The sequence below is a fragment of the Vanessa tameamea genome, chromosome 31 (genome assembly GCF_037043105.1).
Source record: "Vanessa tameamea isolate UH-Manoa-2023 chromosome 31, ilVanTame1 primary haplotype, whole genome shotgun sequence".
Lineage (NCBI taxonomy): Eukaryota > Metazoa > Arthropoda > Insecta > Lepidoptera > Nymphalidae > Vanessa > Vanessa tameamea.
This window is the reverse complement of record NC_087339.1, coordinates 1,558,637-1,576,578: the sequence shown is the minus strand read 5'-3', so window position 1 is coordinate 1,576,578 and position 17,942 is coordinate 1,558,637. Positions and strand designations below refer to the sequence as shown.

General features: G+C 38.2%; 1 protein-coding gene across 2 annotated transcripts in view; it reads left to right on the top strand.

Moving 5' to 3' along the window:
- Positions 1 to 1,974: 1,974 nt before the first annotated feature.
- LOC113403708 (nuclear pore complex protein Nup98-Nup96) overlaps positions 1,975 to 17,942 on the top strand; it is a 38,554-nt gene continuing 22,586 nt past the window's right edge. Inside the window, exons 1-18 of one of the 2 annotated variants that reach the window (XM_064220081.1) lie at positions 1,975 to 2,121; positions 4,653 to 4,764; positions 4,889 to 5,017; positions 5,474 to 5,674; positions 6,514 to 6,645; positions 7,680 to 7,813; positions 9,440 to 9,569; positions 10,214 to 10,294; positions 11,047 to 11,139; positions 11,834 to 11,925; positions 12,061 to 12,211; positions 12,689 to 12,811; positions 12,987 to 13,118; positions 13,245 to 13,350; positions 14,132 to 14,241; positions 14,642 to 14,772; positions 15,684 to 15,820; positions 16,868 to 16,995. In XM_064220081.1, coding sequence (XP_064076151.1) covers positions 4,722 to 4,764; positions 4,889 to 5,017; positions 5,474 to 5,674; positions 6,514 to 6,645; positions 7,680 to 7,813; positions 9,440 to 9,569; positions 10,214 to 10,294; positions 11,047 to 11,139; positions 11,834 to 11,925; positions 12,061 to 12,211; positions 12,689 to 12,811; positions 12,987 to 13,118; positions 13,245 to 13,350; positions 14,132 to 14,241; positions 14,642 to 14,772; positions 15,684 to 15,820; positions 16,868 to 16,995 — 2,053 coding nt within the window. In that variant the 5' untranslated portion in view covers positions 1,975 to 2,121; positions 4,653 to 4,721. Of the gene's footprint in view, positions 2,122 to 4,652; positions 4,765 to 4,888; positions 5,018 to 5,473; positions 5,675 to 6,513; positions 6,646 to 7,679; positions 7,814 to 9,439; positions 9,570 to 10,213; positions 10,295 to 11,046; positions 11,140 to 11,833; positions 11,926 to 12,060; positions 12,212 to 12,688; positions 12,812 to 12,986; positions 13,119 to 13,244; positions 13,351 to 14,128; positions 14,242 to 14,641; positions 14,773 to 15,683; positions 15,821 to 16,867; positions 16,996 to 17,942 lie in introns of both variants that reach the window. The other variant, XM_064220080.1, reaches the window with a different exon arrangement.

Genomic DNA, 17,942 nt, shown 5'->3' with positions numbered 1-17,942 from the left:
ACTAGACCCGACTGCAATAAGAGTCATATATAAAAGTGTCTCGCCTAAAAACAGCAAAACACGGCCCCCTCCAAAGACAAGATGGCGTATGTTAGAGAATGAAGAATGTGCTAGTAGGAACCAAATCGTGGATAAAATGGTAGAAATGAATGAGATGGAAGAGAAATTGTTAAATTAATGTTGGAATGAGATGGACAGGTACATACATAAAGGTGTACATGTCAGTCACTTCCTCGTGTTGTACCCTGGGCAACGGGGCCGGCTTGAGCTTGCTCGTCGGCCACGGCTAAGACTAGTGCGGAGGGATGCCACGGGGCCGCTCCTGGTACGTCTCTGGTACCGCAGGGCGGACCATGTGAGTGGGCTCGTTGGTTAGGATGGAGTGGGAGGGCTTGCTACTCGAGCCTCCCAGGTGTTTTACAATGGCTGTCAGTGGCGGAGCCAACCATCTTATCCGCCGCAGGGCGTCAGCTTCGTTGACGCCCAACCTCCAGTGGCGGACTCGGGGGAGTTCGTCACATTCCGACATGGAGGATGAGGGGGAATGCGTGCGCTAGGCGCGCGTCCCATGTATTCAGCCGCCTGAGGGCGGCCGCCGCTGGTGGGGCCGCGGTTGCATGCCATTGGCGATCCCGTTGTGTAAATGCATTTCCTCCTCGTAAAACAAAACAAAAAAAAGCTACATACATAAAGAAGGTCACAAAAGACGTACTCGGAGAGTCGAAAGAAAAATTTTGATAGATAGGGTAGATACATGGTGGTGGAATGACGAAATGCGAAATGTACTGAAAGAGAGGAAAGTGGCATTTAAAGAATGGCAAGTTGTAGAAAATGAAAATGCAAATCTGAAAGATGAAAAAAAGGAAGTTTACAAGGAATTTAAGAGGAGAACAAAGAAGGCGGTAGCAGTTGCCAAAGCCAAGGCACAGGAGAAGTTGTACAACTCACTGAACAGCCCAAGAGGTCCAAGAGGCACAAGCAAATAAGGGATTAGTAAGAGAAATAAGCATGGGAGAGGTAATGACAGCATTCAAAAGCATGAAAAATGGGAAGGCTTAAGGCTTTACAGATGATATATTAGTTGATGTATGGAAGGTGTTAAAGAGAGACGGATGTATGTGGTTGACTTTATCCTTCAATAAGTTGTTACATGAAGAAACCATCCCACAAGAATGGTGCAGTAGTTCGCTAGTGCCCATCTTCAAAAATAATGGGGATGTACAGATTGCAACAACTATAGAGGGAAAGCTCATGTCACATACTATGAAAGTATGGGAAAAGGTAATAGAGAGAAGATTGCGAGAAGAGAGTGAGATTACCCAAAATCAGTTTGGGTTTATGTCAGGTCAAGGGACATTTGACGCTATCTTTACACTCCGCCAATTGTGCGAGAAGTAGAGATATACTCACAAGAACCTGCACGTGGTGTTCTCGAGAAAGACCTGAGAAGAACCAGCGAAAGAAATTCAGATCAAACTCGAAAACACGAGATTTCTCCCATCCAAAAAGATTCTAACGCGCAAGGCATATGGCCGCTGCGCATGCGCCAGTCATGAGCATGTCGGTGACGCGATCCCATAAGATTTTACTTCTACCAAAAAGTGTCCAACACTGCTAAAGAAGTTTTCACTTCAAAAAAATTGTTTGTACTTCGTAATTATTTAAGTGTTTATTACGAAAAACCAACACGTCTTTAAAAAAAAAAAACATATATAATTAGTTTGACGCAAAAAGTATACCTATTGTGTCATATGAGGTATACCTCATTATGATTGTAGAAATATAAAAATTAAATATATTTTATAAAACTTATATTCTGTTTATAAGATATATTGAAAACTAAATTATTAATGGTAAAATACAAAAGCATATAGTGGGTTGTAAAAAAATTAATAAGGGCTTTATAATGGAATATAATCTGTGAATGCTGTCATGTGTGTTTAATCTGCGCGATGTTTATATGCTGTACTTCGCTTGACCATTTCTCATATTGTTGCGATTCGTAAAGGATTCGTTGGTATTTGTATTTTAAAAAGTGTAAGCGAATAATTTATTCTGTGCTAAAGGTTTATAAGTTATCAAGTCAAGAATACAACAGTGAACAGTTTTCTAACTGTTAAAGTAAGTATTTTTAATTATACTGTAACGTAAATATAATTCTAAACTTCTTTTAATTTTTGTAACCTATAAGTTAACTTTTTTAGCGCCGATATATTTAATGACAATAATATATTAAATAATAATATGAACAAGTAATTTTACTAAAATAATATCGCTGGCATGCGTTACCGTCAATATATTATCCTAAAAACGCAATAAAATGACAATATTGTGTCTTATACTATATAAACGTCAATTTTTCGTGTTTCGTCAAAATTTTTTAGTATTTGCATTAGGTTTTCATGTTTAATAAATCACAGGTTCTTAAGAATTTTTGATAAAAAAGGAAATCGTACATAACATAATCTTTTATCGTAAGAATACCCTCTTGACGTAAAAAGTTGCAATTTTATGAATTACCAGAAAAAAAGGTAAAACAAGGAAAATTTTGAAAATATATTATATTGTTTTTAAAGCCGCAAATCAAAACATGTCAAAGGAATATTTTTTTCAGTTTAAAATATTTTATACCAATGTTTACAAAACAATTTGCAATAAGGGCGCTTATGACGTCATTCGTATAAAATTTCCCATTGTGAGATACCAAATTAGTTCAACATAACAATTTAATCACATTTTACATATAATATAAATTTAAATAACATAAATCAAAACTATCTAATTAGAACTGTTAAGACTACTATATAGGATCTTAAGCATTTTTTTTTAAATATTTCTAATCAAAAACAGGCAAAGGAGACAACTTTCACTTCTAGTAGTACTTTTTTTAATAATAGTTGGACCTAAGATGTTGTCTATAGTAATACTGGCACACTAATAATTTCAAACTAAGATAATTAAACAATAATAAATGTTTCATTATAGATGATATATTATGAGATAAGTAAATGAGTGATATCGGTTCTGATTGTTTAATTTAGTCAAAGTTCATTCAAATCAAAATATGCTTCATTCAAGAAGGCTCATGAAAGCATTTTTGACATGTTAAAGTGTTCAATTAAATGCAGAGCTAACACTGGTTCAGTAAATAGAGTCTACTGAGAAGAATCGGCAAGAAAATCAGTAGATAATCTATTCCACCATTTCAATTATAAAGTATGTCAGTAAAATACAATTAAATTTTTATATAACTGACCTAGGAATCAATAAATGCTAAGTCCAAACTTTTTATGTTTAATATAATTTTGTGTTGAGTAATATGCTTTATTTATCAATGTTTTTCTTTTCTAAATGAGCTTTTAATTTTTTAATAGGACTAGTTAAAAATAACTGGTATCTCGTGACAGAAAGGAATACCATGCCCCATTCGAATATGATATCACCTATTCTAATGTCAGACAGACTAGAAATATTCAAACTGTATATTTATATATTCTAAATGACTTATATTGTGCACTACAAACAGTTCTCGATCAATATATCTTTATTTATAATACAGCACTATTTCATTTAACTACTTATAACCGCTTTAATTTAACTTACAAATTTCCGATAACAACTTTGTCGATATTTATGAACATATTATGTAAATAATTACAAATTGACATACAGAAAAACTGTCCGAGTTTCTTTTGTCTGCTCTGTCAGCACAGGATTATTACTTATCTGAACTTATGGTAGATATAATGAGATAATTGAACAATCTATAAGTACATATATTTAATAAGTAAGTTAAATAGAAGAAAATATTCGGCAAAATGGTCCGATGAACTTGTTCATTCAAGGCCTCAGTTGTTTATCTTTACATAATAGATATAATAATAAAACAAAAGATAAAAAAAGATAGATTACTAGTCAAAGTATGACATATATATTGTCTATTACAAATATAATATAAAGTGTAATTTTGAATAAAATACACATTTCTAATCTCAATAACTTTTTGACGAGTAAACTTTTGAGCTGTAATTAAATGTATATCTGAATTGAAATAATCTTAAATCGCTCGTAGATTTGTGTCTATCATTATTAAAATAAATTGATCATTTTGCTTGGTACAAATTTCCAACTAAAACTATCGGATATCCATAATAGAAATCTATCCAGAATATATGTTTATTATAATTTAATGTCTATATTTAAAGAGATTAGATAAATATTTTTTCAAAGGCTATTTGTTTTTATCTGAGATTGTACCGAATACTGAATAATGGCCTACAAATAAATACTTTATATACCTTGTAATTTTCTCTTTTAGAATTTCCAAATGATTTAATATTCGTAACTGAAACTATTCGAAACGATCGAATAATTTCGTATTCGTAACCGTATAGGAGCCGTAATGGCCCAGTGGTTAGAACGCGTACATCTTAACTTGATTGCGGGGTTCAAACCTAAATTTGTGTTTATAGTTAATCTCGAGCTCGGCAGTTAAGGAAAACATCGTGAGAATTTCGTTGAAATTAGACGTATGTCTAATGATATAATGTATGAAGAAATTTATCATTTAATGTTTTTGAATCACCACATTCACCATGACTTGGCCATTGCCAGTACAAATAACTAAAACAATTATTGTTTCTACGTTTCAGATACATCATGGTTTTCTAAATTCAAGAAGGCGATTTTTTTAACTTAAACTAGGAATAACATAACCCATCATGTTCCAAAAGCAAACTTTTGGCGCGGCCAACACTGGTTTCGGTGAGTTTTAATCTGTTTTGAAAAATATATATTTAAAAGGCTATATAGCTTTGGTCTAACTCAGGTCAGGCAAAAGTAATTTTATAAAAGGTAAACAAAGATAATAGTTATTGTCTTTCCACAGGATCATTCAACGCAGGTGCCAGTACATCCTCACCGTTCAGCGGGTTTAAGCCCACAGCTGGAACTAGTGCATTTGGAGCACCACCTGCGTTTGGGGCGAATGCTACACCCCAGCCTGCCGCTGGAGGAGGTATAGATTAAATACAAAATGTAATCTTTTAATATAATGATACGAAACTCCTTGACTGTGCGTCTACTTGAATAAAATATACATAAAACTCAAAGTCAGTGTTGAGTGTCATGCATATAATTAATACCTTGTTAGTATTATTTGGTGGAAGGGCCTTAATTTTAAATAAATTCATTTAAAAAAAAAAAGAAATTTAAGGCCGTTATTTTTTTTTGGAACAAAGTTCTTTTATTCTGCTCAAAGTGAGACTGAACTGGTAGAAATCATCACATAAGGAAGGATCGTTATACTCCTCCAGGTCACCCTCTCTTTCTCTGACCCACGACACCATCTATATTTTTAATATTAATTATATATATTTATTTTATCGTAGTTTATCTTGTCTGTAATGTCTCATGTATTCAGGTACAATGTTTTTCTCTTTATTGTGATTTTGATGGATTGGTTGATCCACAGGCCTGTTTGGTGCCACCAACCCTTCGAGTAGCCTGTTCGGTGGTAATACTACTACCTCCAGCTTTGGTACCACCAGCGGTTTTGGCTTCGGTCCCAGCACGTCCGCAGGCGGTGGTCTTTTCAGCAACACAACCAGCGGTGTCGGTGGTGGCCTGTTTGGCAATAATCAGAACAATGCTGGCTTTGGGGCAAAGCCTGCAGGTGAGTTTATTCTATCCTTTTTTATTTGATATTTTCATTTCAGTTGTTAGTAATTTGAGGGTCAAAATCAAGTCAAAATCTTTATTTGTTATAGAAAGTGTTACACTTGCTAACAGATTATCAGAAATCTACCATAGAGTTGTAAGGATACAATAATGATTTTTTTTTAAATTTTCTTTTAGCCTTGCGATCGTTTTCATTCCCAAGGTGTGCAATGCACTAAATATTCATTATTTTGTAATATACTTTAATAAACAAACATTAGGGATACTTTTCAGTTGTGCAATTGAATATATTTGAACATTATCTGGGATCCTGTTATAAACATCAACCTGCAACTGAATTATAAATGAATACAGTACTATAGTTTGAGCTGAAATTGTATACAAACTTTTGGTACTGTCAACAAAACAATCCATTATAGTCAATTAAATTAGTTTTAGTATCAAATAATTCTGTCTTTGCGAACCTGGTTACTTTTGCTATACAATATTTTATATTAAATATAAATTGTTAGTGTAGTGTTAAATTGTGTTTCAAAAAGGTGATACTGAAAACTGGATAACAAGCCTTTGTTACCTAGCCTACCACCAAGTAATAAGCCTTTATTACTTGGTGGTAGGGCTTTGCGAGCCCGCCTTTGAAGGTATTACAAACTTGTACTATATTCTACCGCTGAACAGTTATTGAGATGAGTTTGCCAGTCACACACAAGGGACATAAGTGATAATATCTTAGTTTCCTATAAGGAATGATTGATATTTCTTTCTGTCACCGTACTTATATGATAAAAAAACTGTATCACTCAAATTTTATTATATTATGTAAATTTTATCCAGGTTTCGGCTTCAACAACACAACAAACACCAATACAACAGGCCTGTTCGGTTCAGCTCCGTCAACGTCCACCGGTCTGTTTGGACAACAGAATGCGACCATGGGAGGTGGTGGCCTGTTTGGGAATACAAGTGGTACGTGGTACAATCTGAAAGGATATAAACTAATACAAATTTTAAAGATATAAAAAAAGATGTTGACATTTTCCTAAAACTGTTGCGATTATAGCCGTTTATAAAAATATATGTTTAGTGTTTTAAATACAATATTTAATCTATATCAGGTTTGGTTAGGACTAGTACTCGTGTTAGGATGGCTCGCTATTCCATTACAAATAAAAAAAAATTAATGTCCAATCTCTTAAAGCAATGGAAATAAGTTGTGTGTATAAGTTTGAATGAGTGTGTTTGTGTATTTATATAAACTTAATGAGAAGCGATATCATTGTAGCTTCTCATTCATGTATCGGATTGCAGATGAAAACTTCCCTAATGGTTACTTTATTTTACAATCACTTTTAGCACTAAAAGGTCAAAATCTACATTATTAAATTTAACAAAACTATATTAAGTGAAACTACCATGGAAATCTGGTGAGAACCCTTCATTCGGATCTGTCCAGACATTCAAGCGTGATTGAGTAACCTAACATCCATCCATCTAAACATTGGAATTTACAATGCTCGTAGCACTTGGTGGTAGGGCTTTGTGCAAGCCTCTCTGGGTAGATACCACCCACTCATCAGATAATCTACCGCCAAACAACAGTACTTAGTATTGTTGTGTTCCGGGTTGAAGAGTGAGTGAGCCAGTGTAACTACAGGCACGTAACATTTTAGTTCCCAAAGTTGGTGGCGCATTGGCGATGTAAGGAATGGTTAACATTTCTTACAGCGCCATTGTATATGGGCGGTGGTGACCACTTACCATCAGGTGGCCCATATGCTCGTCCGCCAACCTATACCATAAAATATTTAAAAAAATAAAATACTAGTAAGATGTTTACAATTATTTTCATCACGTAAGAAATTATAGCTGAAGGTGAGCATTAACCTGGACGAGGAGAATTCTACAATTGATTCTTTGGATCTTCCTTCCATTCAGTCCCCTCCAAACTGAAGTCTGCATCGATTTCTAGCACATTTTAAACAATAATCATATTGTTTCAGGTGGATTTGGACAGCAGCAGGCAACGGGTACGGCTCACGTGAAGTATAATCCTATGGTTGGGACGGATGTAGTGGTCAAGAGTGGTACCTCCCAGAATGTCAATATTAAACACCATTGCATCACTTGTATGAAGGTTAGTGTTTATATACAGCTAGATGAATGGTGAGTGTGCCAGTGTAATTACAAGGAACGAAGGGATAGATTTGTATACATCGTCAAGATGCCCCCCCCAACTCGTCAAATGTTCTGTGCTCATATTAATTACATTGTTGTGTTCCGATTTAATTGTCTAACATAATAGTCTATAAACCTCCCTCAGCTGGGCTGGGTTGCACGACTATTTAGAAGATAAAATGTAATTTATTATCGTAACCTCAGGAACTGTAACACCTCCAAACTAAATTTGTCATGTAGGTTCCTTACAGGGTGTAGACATCCGCTAAGAACGGATGTTACGAAACTCCAACCCCTAAGGGGGGTAAACGGGGGTCGGAGTTTCGTAAAAGTTTGTATGAATGTCCTATGTTATCGAAGTTAAAGTAATTATAGCAGAAGGATTTTAAATGATATTTAAGTATAACATAAACATAAACACAATCAGCCTGTAAATTTCCCATTGCTGGGCTAAGGCCTCCTCTCCCGTTGAGGAGAAGGTATGGAGCATATTCCACCACGCTGCTCCAATGCTGGTTGGTGGAATATATATATAACGGCGAGCCGGCAGTATTGTTTGGTTCGGGGTCATCGTCTTCGTCATACATATTCACAAATAATACAACAAATCGATAGCTGGATTATCGTATATTGATTTTTACAATATTTCATTGGCCGCGACCACATCTGTCTTCTCCTTCTTGACAACTGACATTTTATGTTTTTCTAACGTTCCAAAGAGTTATTGACTTCACTGGCCATCCAGAATCAAATCTCAAAACTTAGAGATTACAATCAAAGTATTTAATTATCTGACGCTGCGACATATATATAAATTTAAGTATAAGAATTAACTACTTACTATTATAAGGAGGGATGTTTTATTATAACAATAAAAAGATAATAATGTCGTAGATAGAATCTGAATCTGTTGAACCGATTATCCAGGAATAACATTTTATTTTATTTCAGTAACAATAAGATTCTTACAGTTACAAACTGAAATAGCTGCGGATAAATCCGCGGGCACAACTAGTGCGTGTATAAAAGTGTGACTACGGCCTCACTTGCCGGTTGTTCTCGGTAAAATCTACATCATCAGTATAGAGACAGACATGCTTGTAAAAGCCTTTTTGAATGATTTAATTTGATTATTGTAAATATTTGGTTAAGATTTTTTTTTTTTTAATATTTTGAACACAAGGCTGTCTCGACACGAATTTTGTATAACATATAACATAACATAAACAGCCTGTAAATTTCCCACTGCTGGGCTAAGGCCTCCTCTCCCTTTGAGGAGAAGGTATGGAGCATATTCCACCACGCTGCTCCAATGTGGGTTGGTGGGATACACATGTGGCAGAATTTCGTTGAAATTAGACACATGCAGGTTTCCTCACGATGTTTTCCTTCACCGCCGAGCACGAGATGAATTATAAACACAAATTAAGCACATGAAAATTCAGTGGTGCCTGCCTGGGTTTGAACCCGAAATCATCGGTTAAGATGCACGCGTTCTAACCGCTGGGCCATCTCGGCTTACAATTTTGTATGGAAGAATGATATTCTAGTTACGATGAATTTAATACTATTTAATTATTTTCAGGAATATGAAGGCAAGTCCCTCGAGGAGCTACGGTTGGAGGACTACGTGGCTGGCAGGAAGGGTGCCACCGGTGGTGGTGTGTTTGGTGGATTCCAGCAGACCGAAAACAAACCTCTTTTCGGTGGTCCCTGTATGTACATAACAATTTTATATAATAGTATTATCTTATACAATTTTAGATATGGATTTTCATGTTCATAGTTATGGGGTTGACATGCAGACAGATATTTATATGGCAAATTAATACGATACTTCGATCAATATAAATAATAAATAAATAAATATTGAACAACATCACATACATTACTCTGATCCCAATGTAAGTAGCTAAAGCACTTGTGTTATGGAAAATCAGAAGTAACGACGGTACCACATACACCCAGACCCAAGACAACATAGAAAACTTATGAACTTTTTCTACATCGACTCGGCCGGGAATCGAACCCAGGACCTCGGAGTGGCGTACCTATGAAAACCGGTGTACACACAACTCGACCATGGAGGTCGTCTATCCCATCACCATCACAAACTAAGTTAAATAAATCTTGAACGTAGTTTGTGATGGTGAACGACTCTACTAAATAAATACTCTGAAGTTCATATTAGTGGCCAGTAGCAGACAACTCTTTTATTGTAAAAGACATAAAATACTTTTTACAAGAGATTAAGTTTTGCTTATAAAAATCATTTGATAATCCAACATATCCAGACGGGCATTCATAAAGCCCCACCACCAATATGTCATTGAATATTTTTTTTTATTTATTTTTTCAGCCTTCGGTCAACCGGCAACTACGAGTGCACCGAGTTTATTCGGTACCGGTATAGGTTCGACGCCCGCTTTCGGACAAACAAGTGAGGCTAGCTTAACTAATAATTTAGCAGATTCCGGTAGACGACCTTTATTTGTATAATTAGCTGTTCCCGCGACTTTGTTGTGCGTTTGAATATAACAAAAAAGTGATTGTTGTAGCCTAAGTTACTCATTATTACATCAGCTATCTGCCAGTAAAAGTCCCGTCAAAATCGGTCCAGCCGTTCCAGAGATTAGTCGGAATAGACAGACAGACAAAAAAAAATTTTGTTTTGGTATAATTATGTACCGTGTATGCATTTAGTAAAAAGCGGTTATTTTAATATTACAAATAGACACTCCAATTTTATTATATGTATAGATATACTTTTCAACGGCAGGAGGAGCAAAGATAAACAAACCTACGATTTACATATTCCCTGCGATTGAAAATAGTAGATCATTAACTATCTGACTTTATAAGTACATTAATTACTTTAAATGAATGATAATTAATAACAACAAACAACTAAAATTACATTTTAAATGTCTCAGAAATATGTCCGAAGCATCTAGACTTCGCGCCAAAAATTCAACCCAAGCCAAGCCAAAGTGGAATTGTGTTGTTTTATTTATAAAACGATACTAGTTATTCCACTTAACTGTACCTATTTCATTTAGACAAAGTCCATAAATCATTTAGATCTCGACCAATGACGTCACATCAATTCAAGGTCGAATTTGTTTATTAACCTTAGCTCGTCCAGCCATTGAAATCGACTATAGTGTATTAATTTTACTGATGTTATTTCAGACACATTCTCGTTCGGAAACGCGGCTCAGACGAACACAAACACGACTGGTCTATTCGGAGCCAACAAGCCGGCGTTTGGAGCGCCTTCGACTGGTAATAATGATTTTGTTTTGCTAACCGTACTTTCATAATTTGAGGCAATTTTCGTAAAGAGTATGATTGTAACTCGTTGATCTATTGGCTAGCTATTGGAGAACAGAGAGACCAACTGTATTTACACACACTTGTACAGACATACAACGGGCGGACTCATGGCTAATTAGCCATCTCTTCTAATCAAACTCTATCTGAGAGAGATTGTTGAAAAACCATCTATGTAGGCGGTGCAGCCATAAAATATGTCCTGCGCAGTTGGCTGGTCTCCCGTGATGTTCAATCGGTCAGATCGACATCATGAATTATTGATACTAAAACTCGATTGGAAAATTTCAAATAGAAGTAAAACGAATCTGCGATAGAAATTGACTTTATTTTTGTCAAATTTCAAAATCGTCGCAATGAATGATTTTAATTGAATCTTACTCGGTGGTTGGGCTTTGTGTAAGCGTATCTATGTAGGTACCACCGAGTCATCGTATATTCTACTGCCAAACAAAGCAATACTTGGTGTTGTGTTCCGGTTTGAAGGGTGAGTGAATTTATATGTGTGTGAACTACAGGCACAAGGGAGATATCATATTAGTTCCCGAGGTTTGTGGCATATTGGAGATGTTTGTGTTACATATTAACCATTCCTTAATTTTTTTTATATTAATTTAAGTGTTTATATGATATATTGTTTCGACAGGTACGGGACTGTTCGGAGCGACGACGACGCAGGCGCCGGCGTTCGGCACGAATACGTCCACGTTCGGCTTCGGAAACACCACGCAGAATCAGGTATACTCGGATTAACTTGATATTGACTTTAAATATAGTGTCGCACTACAAATGGATACAGCATATGCCGTACCAGTAAATAATAATAAAATTACGTTTGAATACGTCATTGTATAATTTTAACGAATGTTCCAGACTACGGGCGGCCTGTTCGGAGCTAAGCCGGCGACGACGGGCTTCGGTGCTCCGGTCGCCAGTACGGGCTTCGGTGCCTTCGGTAGCGGAGGTTTGTTCGGGGCGAAGCCCCAGCAGACCACCGCGCCCACCTTCGGCTCAACCGCGCCCAGTATGTACTTATTTTATACATACATTTAGACATCATAGACACTCTTTAAACTATAAATGCGATGCCAGACAATCCATGACATGACATACATATTTGCATTGTTTACCCGCCGTTGAAACGGAAGTATCGATACAAAGTATTAATGTTGCCTGTACAATAATCTACGAGTAGGTGGTTGCCACCCCAGCCACACAAACTGCCCTACTACTGGTCCAGTAAAGAGGTACTATATTACAAATGAACTGACTAAAGTTTATTATCTTAAGTAATTGACAGTGATATAAATATTAATCACGTTGGAGATTTCAAAGAGACTTTCATTAAAATCCTAAATTATTGAAAAAAATACGAAAAGAAGGAGACAGAGAGAAGAAAAGAGAGGGAAAGGTCGCCTGTCAGTTCACTCTACTATAAGACGAGTTAGAGAACGTCGTTCCAAAAAAAAAATTTCTACTATTTCTACATTTTCGTCATTAGCGTTCGGCACGACCCCCGGCTTCGGAACGAACACAACGGGTTCGAGTCTCTTCGGTGGCTCGACATTCGGGAAACCTCCGACGACGCAGGCGACGTTCGCATTCAACACGCAGCCTACACTAGGTGAGGAATATTTTTAGCTGTACATATATATATAGTGCGTTCTTTGTCTGTTAAACTACTAGTGATTTTAAGGGGGGGGGGGGGTGTTAGTTCTTAGCTCAGCAATTTGATGTTAAGGCAGTTACACTTAATTTTATGTATTTCCTAAATTAATAATTTCTATGTTACATCTCAGGAACCGGTCTCGGTGGCGGCCTCGGCACGGCGTTCCAGGCGAAGCCGACCACGCCTGCTTTCGGCTCGCTCGGCGGTATGGGCACCGGCTCCATGTTCCAGGCGCCCGCGCAGAACAACACCTTCCGGACCGGTGAGATACTGCTCCCTACCTTCTTTGTATATTTCGCCGGATAAACACGTTACGCGTAAAAGTCGCACACTTGCTCCCTACTGTGTGTGTGCGTGTGTGTGTGTTAACAATGTGTCCCGTTGCCAGGTCTAGACTCGGGGCTGGGGGGCGGCGGCCTGTTCGGCAACACGTCCTCGCTGGGCGGGAACACGCTCGGCCTGGGGCAGCTCAACGCCAACACCACCAGTCTGGGGTGAGTTTGAATCTATCTTAATCTACTAACGCGATCGTCGTTGTGATCACTGCTTTTTAAATATGCAAGTCAGTCGAATAGCCCAGAACAGGAAAATAAACAACATTTGACAGCAAATTGACGCGATATAATTGGTCGAGAGCTTGATTAATCTATGATATTCACTGTGGATTTGCGAATGAATGGCGTTTCGAACGTCGACGTAACTGTTATCGGAATTTTAGAAGTAAAATTAAAGCGGAAATAAGTGGTTAAGTGCAGTTGTGTTGTATTATAAATAAAGATATATTAATCATAAACTCTTAATAGTGCACAACATAGGATAATTATTAGCAAATCGCATGAAATACGTTTTTCGTACTTCTATTGGAATAGGCCATAGGAGCTAAAGAATCATATCATATTGAGGTATAAATTTAAAGAAATAAATATATAAACTGTTGCTTCTCAAAATATATTATGTAATGTCATGTATGTACGGTTAAATATTAATGATTTTATGAGAAAATGTGATACTCATAGCATCGGTATGAGGAACAAACACAAATTTGTTACTCCTGTTACTCGACTGCATAGAGTCTGTAACTCTTTTGTAGTGCAATGTATACGGTTCTAAAACAGGATCCCAGAAAGCGTTCAAAATGCCGCTGTTGCCAAATAAAAAAAAAAAAAAAGTTTATGTTTGCTTTTGTGCGAAAGGTTATTATACAATAAGTGAGTTTATGGTTAAAAAAAAAAAAAAAACCGGTGCGTGTATGTGATGATACGTGAATTCCAGCAGCGGCCTGTCGGGCGCGTCGGCAGCGGGCAACGTGCACGAGCAGATCCTGTCGCTGGCGGCGCGGCCCTACGGCGACCAGCCGCTCTTCAAAGACCTGCTACCTGACAATTGTACGTATACTCGTACTGTGACCGTGGGAGCTTACATATATATATTATATACATTCTATTAGACGAGCACAATAACAGAATTTACAATCAACAGAAGTATATATTACATATGTTAGAAATTTATAAGTATATAATGTGTACATAACGTACTATTGGGAAGAGATTAATTATCTATAATATAATCGAAGAATAATTTGACTGTGGCAATACCTTTTGGCGTGTACCACTGGGCCGCCTACCTACCGTCGCGCCCCGGGGGTGAGATCGACTCGTACGCGGTGACGGTGAACGGCACGTTCGTTTCGCTCTCTTATCTCTGTGCGAGCGTTTATGTTCGAGCGTCCGTACGTACGTTTGACCGTCCGAACTATCGTTAACGTGTGAAACGTCGGCCCCGCAGCGCGCGCGGAGGACGCCCTGCGCGCCACCAACCCGGCGTGCGTGAAGGCGGCGCTGCAGGGCGCGCACTTCCGCGTGGCGTCGCCGCCCTCGCGCCTCGCGCTGGCGCCGCGCCCCGTCGCGCACGACCGGGTACGTCCGCCCGCTGTAGCCGCTCGTCGGGCCTCCGCCCGCCGGACGCCGGTACTCGCCGTTGCCGTAAACCTGACATAGCGACTTAGTCCCTTTAGCGGTCAGACCGGAACACGACGATACTGAGTTTTGCCGTTTGGCGGTAGGATGCACGACGATAGGGTGGTGGCTACGAGGCCCACCGAGTACTTTATCTTCGATATAATAATATCGTTAGTTTTACGTTTTAAGTCACACATAATTTAGAAAATTACTCTATAAACTATTGAGTTATTTTTTTGTTCTCTTTGGTACAATTCCAATGCCGATAGACGACTAAATAGGAGCCTACTTCTCAACAAAGACTGACATAAAGTTGAATAACTCTGTAAATATTCCAATAAATTAAAGTATCACTGAGTTAAAGCCTCTCCGTTTGGGAGGAATTGAGGATTCTATTACGTTGCTCATGCTGGTTTTCATTTAAAACTGTCCATTTTATTGTGTAATATGTTGGCGGACGAGCAAATAAACCTGATGTCAAGTGGTCACCACCGCCCATAGACGTTGGCGCTGAAGACCTTGGGAACTAAGATGTTATGTCCCTTGTGCATGTAGTTATACTAACTAACTTACCCTTCAAACCAGAACACAATAATACTAAGTTTTGTTTATCGTCTTTGGCGGTAGAATACCTAATAGATGGGTGGTACCTACCTAAACGAGCTTGCACAGAGCCCTACCACCAAGTAACCACCCTACCGTTGCTACGTTTTTATCCTTCATCGCCTAGCACGAAACGAAATTTAAACACAAAATTAACAGTGGTATTTCGAATTGAATCCACTGTCTTCGGTTAATATTCAGGCGATTTAACCACTGGGCTATCTTGGTTTAGTTATTTTGCTAATCGTTTTATATGATTTTTCCAGAAGTCACTCTTCGATGGTCTAGAAGAATCGGACGCTAGTCTAGAGGATAAGTTGAGTTTGAAACCGAGCCGGAAACGTTTATTTCTCAGACCGAACACTCGTACCGACGATGATGTTGAGAGACACGAAAATAACGGGTAAATATATACTAATATTATAAATTTAACGCTTAAACTAATATAGATGATGATTCGAGAACATTCCGTTAGCCGCCGCAGCTAGTATCGGAATACTTGGCGTCGATGTTTCGAGCCTCGTTCAGTTCCGCGGTCAATTGGAAGGCAAAGCCAAATTGGCATCAAAAATGCTCGGTGTGCTCAGCAAGGCGAGACAGTATTTCACGTCGGCCCATCGCCTGCTGTCACTTCTGGGCGGGCACTCCCCGGTACCAGCGTCTTCCATTTGATCGTATTCAACGCGGAGCGACTCGAATTATCATCGACTATTTCCGAAGCCACCTGCCCGTTTGCCATCTATATCATAAAAAAAAAAAAATGGTGTGGTTGAGTACCTGGGAAAGACATAGGATAGTTCTTATTGAGGAAATCATTCCTTAAGGGTGTGAAGAGGAAGTAAGGAATATAAAACTCATTATACTTAAATGTTTGTGAATTTTTGACCAATCATGTTAACGAACTGTAAAGTTCTATGAGTGCCTCGAGGGTAAAGATGCGGGATCCGTTAGTAGTGTGTGGTATTTAAGAGATGATATCCTCCGCACCTACTGTGGTCATGGTAGGCAGTCCATGAGACAAGCCTATCCAGGCCTTTTATTTACATTACATACATTAGAAGCCTTTAAATTCCCCCCTGCCGGGCTAAGGCCTCATCTCCCTTTGAGGAGAAGGTTTGGAGCATATTCCACCACGCTGCTCCAATGCGAGTTGGTGGAATACACACGTGGCAGAATTTCGTAGAAATTAGACAGATGCAGGTTTCCTCGCGATGTTTTCCTTCGCCGCCGAGCACGAGATGAATTATAAACACATTTAAGCACATGAAAATTCAGTGGTGCCTGCCTGGGTTTGAACCCGAAATCATCGGTTAGGACGCACGCGTTCTAACCACTGGGCCATCTCGAATCGGACTTTTATACTTTCAAAATTTTCAGCTGGCCTTCGTATATAGGCCAAACACTTACCATCCAAATGCAAGACCTACTCATAAATAAAACTTTTCAACAGATCAATCGAAGACACGTCCAGACAAGATGTAAACAATCAAGAGACGAGAGAAAATCAAGATCCGAAAGATTACATCTCGCAGCGAGCGGAGAGGGAGATGATGAAACAGAGACAAGTCGACAACAACAGTGAGTACCTCGAAATCACCTTAGAAAGAGATAGATACCGTTTAGTTGGTTCTAAAACTTCGTGTATGAACCGTGTCCTTCAAATGTATGAAATCTATACGAAGTTAGAATGAAGTTTGAGCGCTATAATGCTTGGTAGAGTATGGAGTTAGACAGAGATAGACGTCCGTCTCGAGAAGAAATCGAAATTTGAATCGTCATTTTACAGCGTTGAATTAAATGTGAAGCTACGACTGGTTCGGAAAGTAGATTCTACCGAGAAGAACCGGCAATAAACTCGGTAGTTACTTACCAACATTTTATAATAACAGAGTATGTTGATAAAGTACTATTAAATTGATATAATCTAAATAAAAGGCGGATATATTGATCTAATGAAGAGCCGAGATGGCCCAGTGGTTAGAACGCGTGCATCTTAACCGATGATTTCGGGTTCAAACCCAGGCAGGCACCACTGAATCTATATGTGCTTAATTTGTTTATAATTCATCTCGTGCTCGGCGGTGAAGGAAAACATCGTGAGGAAACCTGCATGTGTCTAATTTCAACGAAATTCTGCCACGTGTGTATTGCACCAACCCGCATTGGAGCAGCGTGGTGGAATATGCTCCATACCTTCTCCTCAACGGGAGAGGAGGCCTTAGCCCAGCAGTGGGAAATTTACAGGCTGATTATGTTTATGTTATTATATTGATCTGAGGTAATACTCTGAACGGAAGCGACTTTCTGACAATTTATTGAAGTCTACATTCATACGATATAAGATTTGTATTAAAGCTTCAATAGTGCAATGGCTTAAGAATTGTCTGGCGATTTAAAGTCGCAGGTTCGATCGTGCCCCTTGGGCTTGTCGCCCCCCACTCTCAACACTAGCTTTAAGCTGAATCAAGTAAACAGTAATATTCGTTTTTTTTTTATCATTGTTTTTTAAAATCATTTAAGCTTAC